We start from the raw sequence: 8,039 nt of genomic DNA, 5'->3' as shown, positions 1-8,039 counted from the left end.
TATGCTTTGCCAGTCATCATCTAAATGGTTTTCTTCAGCGGCGGCCTAAGGTGGCCATGCATTTTTTTCCCGGAGATCAGGGAAACACCTCCTTCTTTCAGATTGTGAGAAAAAAATGGGGCTTTCCTGCTTCTGAGAGCGGGGATTCCCTCTCAAAGAACGTGCATCCTCCACCCCGCCCACCCGCGCTGAAGGCTACCCAAGCCAAGGAGCCTCCAGGAACGCTCTGGGCACCTTGCACCCCGCTACCCAGAGAAGGGTCTGGAGCCCCGGAATTCGCTAATTAGCTCGCCCCCATTGGTTGTCCCCAGGAACCCCCATTCTGTCACTGTGTTATGCTAATGAAGGGAAGGCTCATTGGCTGGGCCTCCAGCAACAGCTCCGAGGGACGAGTGCAGGGAGAGCCGGGTTGGCGGCTCCTGGGGCTAAAACCCCACCGGGTTTCCTCCTGCCTTCCCTGGGCCGTGCTGGTTGCACGCCCTCCCCGGGGACCTGCAGCCCCGAGGATGCCCTAGCTGGAGGCTCTTTTACCTGCCTTTAGGAAAGTGCCTCACCTTCTCAGGGCGCTAACTTCCACCCCTCTGCCCTCTTTCTAGGCACCGCGCGTTTTTTCTTTTTTCTTTTTTTTTTCCCGGAGAAGTAACTTTTGCATCCCGCCTCCCCCCCAGTCCTGGGGACCAGAGGCGGTGCCGAGCCTGGGGGCGGTTCCTTGGCAGCGTTGATTCTAGTCGGAGCCAGACTTTTGCTCCAGGGCTGGGTTTGCATCATCCCATCACACCCTGGGGAGAGAGGAGCCAGCCCCCTTTCCAGCCTCGGCTTCCGGCGCTAAGGCGACCCCTCCCCCTCCAGTCCCCTTCCCCTCCTCGCATCCCTCTTTCTTTTGGCCTTAGCATTCTACCCATCTCCTCGCTCTACCCCCGCAACATCTTCTTTCTTTCTCCTTCCTCTCCCCCATTTGTTGTTTGATGTTTCCCACTCTTTGAGGAAGAATGGTTGATTTGGAGAGCGAAGTGCCCCCTCTGCCTCCCAGGTACAGGTTTCGGGATTTGCTGCTAGGGGACCAAGGATGGCAAAACGACGACAGGTGAGTGGTGTGGTGCAGTGTTGTTCTGTAAATACTGCTGAAAAAGAGACGGAGATGGGAGGGCTGGAGAGGGGGATGGAGAGAGCCGAAAGGGAGACGGGAACACTGGGCGAGGGAGTAAAAGGGACTCTGACGTGTCTCTCCATTTTGAGTCTATAGAGCCAGTTGCTATAGATGAGGAACTCTTTGCCTTTCCACTTTCTTATTCTTGCAATGTATTTATTGCATTTATTCGATGCTAATTCTTTGTCTGTCTGTGCTTTCCTCGGGTGTGTATAAGGCTGTTATCAGAGGTACCAGCATCCAAATGGCACGCAGTATCAGTGCCTGAGAATTTTCACTGTTTTTCTTAGGTGTGGTTAATCCATCTCAAAAATTTATCCAAGTTGATGGAAAAAGCACTTTGGAAACTTAAAATCCCCTGCACCTATTCCCTCATTTCTTGTCAGCTTTTTCTTGACTAGGTGTCTACTTGTCAGTAGGAATTTTATACTGTTTAAACATTTGGAGTTCTAGGTAGACAGTTGGTTTTAAATACGTAACAGGTACTTGGTGGATATAATAACCACTAACCTAGAAAATATTTACTTTGAACAGGTAACTGTGACTGATAATGATGTCTCTATAGCATGATGCCTTTCTATGATTAGTATAATTTTAACCTAAACAGTTTGTCTCAAAATAAAGTTTCACAACTAGAATAATTATGAGGAAAATATCGCTCATGTGTTTTAGCAATCGCACTGCTGCTTTGTTCAGTTGAACTTATGAAATACCTCTTGGTATCTCTGTCTCATTATTTAAAGAGCACTGTGTTTCATTGAATTCAGTATTTTCTGGAATAGTCATTTCATGTATCACATGCCACACATGTTTTTAAAATAATATGTGTGCTAACTTAGCTCTGAGTTCAGTTGAAATGCTTTCCTGAAGTTCAGTTTGGTGTTAATGTTCTGTTTGAATTAAATAAAAGATCCACTATTGGTCCAATTAGGAATCCCCCTGCAGTCACACTGTGCAGCACACCTTTCTTCCTTTCCTTACTTGATGGACTTCCAATGTTAACTCCTAATCCAGTAACTGGGGACTTTATCTTGGACATCAGTTATGAACATCTTCCTTGATCTCATATTACTAATTTCAAATGGATATTTTGTAGAGGATAATATTTCATTTAAATCTCTTCTTTTTAGGCAAAAATGTATATGTTGGTTAAAAATTTAATGAAGAAATAACCTGAGGTATTACTCAGAATGCTTGTGAATTAGGGTATTCTGGTTAACTGCATATCATTACAAGAATATTTAAACAAGTTTATAACGCTAATTGACATGTAGATAAACTGTATTAGCTTAGTTAAATGATTGTTCAAAGGCAGATTAATGTTTATTGAGATTGAATTTATATTTATTTCAATACCTTAGGATCATCAAGTAGAATGGAAATCTTCATTGTAGAAAGTGTGAGGTGGGTTGACTACAAGAAGGGCATACTTTGGCCAAGGTTTGCTTTTTAAGTGTAATCTCCAAGATGTTAATTATTCATGTGTTTGCCCTTTTTTTTTTAAGGATGTTGCAGATAATGTCAGTAGTTAAGTCTTTTGTTTAAATAGGACCTAAAGAAATCACTGATATATTGAAAAGTTTTGCACAGTCATTTAAAATTTCTACTGTAATAGAACTTATGCTAGCCCAACTTTTAACTTAAAAATTAAGCCACATTTACTACACAATTAAATATTAAACATTTTAAAATGTTTGACCATTTGAAAAGATGTAACTGATTTTGTGGTTTTATAAAAATTAATACTGCCAATTGGGTTCCAAACTAAATCTTTATTGTTAATCTTTGAAGGCAAGATCCTTAGACTCAGATAGCCCCAGATTTCAATCTTACTGAGTAGTCTTGAGAAACTAATTTAGCCATTATGAGAGGCAGTGATTTTATTTTTGTAGTGGGAATATATGCCTCATAAATATCTATCTCATAAAATTGTGACAAGAAGGAAGAAGAAGAGGCACAGGACTAATAGTTGGTACTAAGACTGCCAAGTGCTTTACTGTGCTGTGTGTTATCTCAGTCAATCAATAGATAATCCCTGAATTTTAGGTATTTTACAGAAAAGGAAACTGAGATTCTGGGAAGTTAACTATTTTTCTTGGTTCATATATATTAGGATAAATAAGACTTGCGCTCAATTCTTTGTGACTCAAATTTCTCAAGAAACTCAAGAAAAAAGGAAACTTTTCAGTTTTTCCCCTTAACTCATTGAATTTGTGTCAATAATATTATAGCACCTAGCATGATTCGTTAAATATTGGTTCCCTTCTTCACTTCTGATTTGTAGTTTGGATTTTTTTTCTTCCAGGATCCTAAACTAATTTGCAGTAGGTAAAGCCATCTCTTTTATCTTTAATAAGGTGAAAGATTCCTCTTTGCAATTAAATCTGAGTAGCAATCTTATTCTACTCAGTTATCATCTTGGATGGATTTCCTACAGAGTTGAACACGGAAGACTTTTAGATATGAGTAGGTAAACAGCTTCCACCAACTAATTCTTTAAGTGCTCTGCTCTTGTTCCTTATGCTACTTTCTATGAATGCTTTGTTTCTGAGGTTCTCTCTCCCCTGCTAACTTCAGAAGCATACTACACCTACATAGTGGAGAGCAAGCCAAAGTGCCCCTGAGTAAGTAGGGAATTGTTTATTAAATACCTCAGGTGCCTTGCTCCTTGATTGAGATCATTCTGAAGCCTGTTCTACCTGGTGTCCAGAGGACTAAGCTCCAGGTTTTCACATTGATAACTGGCTTAATACTGTGAGTTTGCTGGTTTGGAACATTCCTTTGCCCTACTATTACTTTCTGGAGTCAATGCCTAAATAAACTTCTTATTCTTCAGTCTTAGCTGAAGTTCCACTTCTGGGGGAATCTGAATCAAGGGGTCTGTCTTCTTCATTTAGAGTTGTATACTACAAAGGATGGGGGAATTGAGTTCCACTGTGAGAAGACAGACACTTTCTACTTGATACTTGTTTTTTGAAATTTAAGCTAAACTTTAGTAGAATATGATTGATTGATGTGAAAATAAGTGAGGCATATGATAGTTGAATGGAAAGGTGTTGTGAAAGAGAAAATATTGATGAGCCTTTTAGGATACAGAAAGTGTATATTCCACACCATAGACTTTCTTTGAAACAACCTTGGATAGAGAGGTCTCCTAAATTTATATTGTGTTACCTTTTGGTAGGTAAACATATCCTCCAACACCTATATGTAATAAATGTATAAAACACACATATACACACATAGATATAGTATGTGTAACAGATATGTAAAGGATATTTAATACATTTAATGGATACAGACGCATTATCTCAGTGCTATCCTTATATAACTACCTCTACTTTAGTTGCATTCTGATATCTGAGTAGAAGGAAACTGAGTTAGACACAGCAGTGCAGAGAATTTAGCACTTGGATAGCATTAGTTCTGGGATGCCATGAAGTAAGTTTGAGGGCTGCTAAACGATCAATTACTTATGCCTTGGGGATGTCTGCTATATCAAATGTACATATGATGCACGTTGATTTCTTTGGCCTCCTGAGTTAAAAACAAAAATCTATTACAATGCTTTAAATGTCTTTAATGGCCATTTATCCATTCAGTAATACTTGAATGCTTGCTGCATCTCAGTGCCTCATTAAGTTAGGTTTTGGAAAAAATGCAGAAATATGAAACAGTGCTTCTAGCTAAGGAGGTGGCCTTCGATGTAATTAGAGGTGAATTTTCCCCACAACAATGGCAGAGTTGTTTATGTTATGATGATGTCCTTGTACAATTTCTCTTTTAAGACTGTCAAGAAAATCCTTGATTATTTGTAGATAGTATATTCAGCATTTGCTTGAAAATAAAGTAGCCAAAGTCATCACATGAGCAATGGCTCAAGGTATTCAATTTATTTTGAATATGATATTTAGTTTTCATTCTTATCCTATGGTTGACATATGAGTAGAGATAATCTAGCTGATTTCATATGGAAGACATTCTGTGATATGTAGACTTATTGTAGTATTAAAATCTATTGTTTTTTTGTTTTGTTATTTGTACGATTTATAAAATAACAGAGATTTGGAGTATTCTTGTGCAGTTAAAGATAGATAAGTGTCAGGTTTTTAAACACCTTCAGACAGTTAATACAAACCCTTCTCCTCTTTCACCATTGCTTAGTAATTTTAAAGTTTAGAACACATTGCACTTCATGTGAATAAACTTTCACAATTCCAATTACGGTCAATGGATCATTCTCACCTGTAGTTTTAAAAGAGTAGGCCATTTATTTAATTAAGACCATTCTCATTTTTGAAAGTCAGGTCAATGGTTTCAACTTCAGTAATTTTAAGTATATCTCTTCAGGTTTTATAGGAGCGTTTAAAAGTAATGCAAGTAAGTCCCCTAGGATTAAACCATAAAAGGATTTGAACAAAGAGTACAAGTCAATTAACAACTTAAGAGGTATTGTAAAATAGAGAAAATATTTGAATAGCTTTTGGAGTATGTGCAATTTTACTTATTATAGGTTGCAAAATATATTACCGTATGCAGTAAAATTAAGGGAAGGGGTTTTCCATTGGCATATGGGACAAATTTTATCTCCCAAAATAAATTATATTTTGTTTTGCGGAGTAGCCATTTATCATGGAGTATTTTTTCTAAGTTTGCAAGTTCAGGTCAATAAATATGCTTTTAAGATATTTTGAGTGCCATTAAATGAATAAACTTTTTTTCCTTTTTACTATTTAGTTGTATAATGGAATTACCCACACACATATGCAATATCTGTAAAAATGATTTAACATTTATTTTTCTAAAAATAATCTAGAAAATTGTGTGCATTTAACACTGTCAGTTATACTAAGATCAATTTTTGTGAATAAAGCAATAAAAATTAGCAACTGAGGTAGACATTGGTGCCAAAGACCCTTTAAATATATACAATGTAATTCAAAAAATTCAGAGAAAAATATAATGATGATTACTGTTTTTCAGTAGTTGCCAAAATTTGAATTCATATATTATATAAAAACAGGATCCTTTGCCTTTGATCAACTCATAAAAACATTGAAATGTGGGTTTTCAAGTTACTTAGAATTTATTTTAAAAGTTTGAGTCCATTTAACCACTCTCACATACCCACTTTCTGTATTTAGATATGTATTAGTAATACCTGAGAATCTTGCACTTTCAACTCTGAAAATACGTCTACATGTAATAAGACTTGGACTGGGGAGTTTAGAATGCAATAATATAAATTTCTACTTAAGATTTCTAACAATACTTTCCACTAAGTAGTCACCTGCAGCTTCAAATGGGTGTTGAGGATGGATGCAAAACATAGTGATATCCAAGGAAATTATTTCACTAACTTAATTCTACCAAAATTTTAAAATACTTTTTTTCCTTCTCTGTTATTAATATAAACTTCTTAACATTAACTTTTGCAGAAATAGATTTAAAAGAAAATATAAAAAATATACAAATGAAGGCTAAATACTCTTAGCTAAGTGCTCTTCATTTTTGAAATAAAATAAAAATTAAACAATACATGTATTAACATATACCAGAAACTAGATCATGATTTTATTTCTTTGCTGACGTTAGCACTGAATATTTCTGTGGACTGTGACAATTCATGTTCCTATTATTTAAACTGTTTTAGAAATTCATAAATCATTTTGTCATTGATGGTCCATCTGTTTTTTATTAGTGTATTTATGTGTTGCTAATGCCATCTTACTTAGGCACCAGGCTTGTCTAATCTATCTTTGGAAGTAAAAAAAGAGTTTTATACAGTGAAATTTAACCAGTTGCTTTATGTACTTACTGTATGAGATTACATCAGTCTGGGTGTCATCCCTGCCCTCCAATCTCCCCACCCCCACTGAGGATGGAACCCAGGGGTGTTCTACCACTGAGCTGCACTGCAGGCCCTTTTTATTTTCTGAAGCAGGACCTCACTGTTTCTGAGGCTGACATTGGATTTGCTATCCTCCTGCCTCAGCCTTCTGAGAAGCTGGGATTATAGGCCTAGTCTGTCTGGCCTTTTCTAAGTAATATTTAATATTCTTCATCAAGATTTTTTAAAAACTGAGACTTTTCCTAAATAATTAAATTTTTCTCTGCAAAAGTAATCAAAACCAAAGATAATGATCCAGCAAGAAAATTTATTTCACTTTTGATATTCCTTGATTGCATATGGGATTATGGATATGGAGATATATATATATATATATATATATATATATATATATATATATATATATATATATACTTTGTATCAGGAATAGAACGCAAGGGCGCTTAACCACTGAGCCACAATCCCAGCCCTTTTTTCTTTTTTCTTTTGAGACAAGATCTTGCTAGAATTCTTATGGCCTCACTAAATTGCCAAGGCTGGCTTTGAACTTGCAATTCTCCTGCCTCAGCCTCCTGAGCCACTGGGATTACAGTCATGGTCCACCATATTTGGCCATATGGGATATTTTTATGAATCACCAAAGGATCTTAATCATTAGATAGCAATCAAGCTGCAGTTTATGAAAAGACTTGCAAACACTGTGAACTCTAGTGAACAGAATAAATTATGTCCATATTTATAGCAGTATCTCCTCAAGTTCTTTGAGAATAGGATAAATATAAATATAGCTATCTTATTGAAGAAAGAGGATTTTTAGATAAAATGGCTAGGAATAAAAATGTAAAATGGGTCAATTCAATGTGGTAAACCTGAAAGTATATTGAAATAGATCAATGTATAGGGTCAGAAAATTGGTACAATCAATATAAAATTGGTGGATGACCATCATAATAAGCAGGTTAATACTATCTCTGTATTAGTAAAGTCAGTTCTATTTTTGCTAAATAACCTCTCCCAGAAGAAAATTCTGACAGAGTTGTG

At 36.5% G+C, this 8,039-nt stretch overlaps 1 protein-coding gene across 6 annotated transcripts in view; it reads left to right on the top strand.

Annotated features, from left to right (window-relative positions):
- The first annotated feature begins 716 nt into the window (after nucleotides 1-716).
- Kcnt2 (potassium sodium-activated channel subfamily T member 2) overlaps nucleotides 717-8,039 on the top strand; it is a 387,627-nt gene continuing 380,304 nt past the window's right edge. For 4 of the 6 annotated variants that reach the window (XM_058583690.1, XM_058583689.1, XM_058583687.1 and 1 more), the window contains exon 1: nucleotides 717-1,084. In XM_058583690.1, the coding sequence (XP_058439673.1) occupies nucleotides 990-1,084 (95 nt within the window). In that variant the 5' untranslated portion in view covers nucleotides 717-989. The remainder of the gene's footprint in view (nucleotides 1,085-8,039) is intronic. The other 2 variants (XM_046458547.2, XM_058583686.1) reach the window with 1 other exon arrangement.

The sequence above is a fragment of the Marmota monax genome, unplaced genomic scaffold (assembly GCF_021218885.2).
Source record: "Marmota monax isolate L192 unplaced genomic scaffold, Marmota_monax_Labrador192_F-V1.1 WCK01_AAM20220418_F8-fsc00326, whole genome shotgun sequence".
Lineage (NCBI taxonomy): Eukaryota > Metazoa > Chordata > Mammalia > Rodentia > Sciuridae > Marmota > Marmota monax.
The sequence above is the reverse complement of the archived record's forward strand: the minus strand, read 5'-3'. Positions and strand labels throughout refer to the sequence as shown.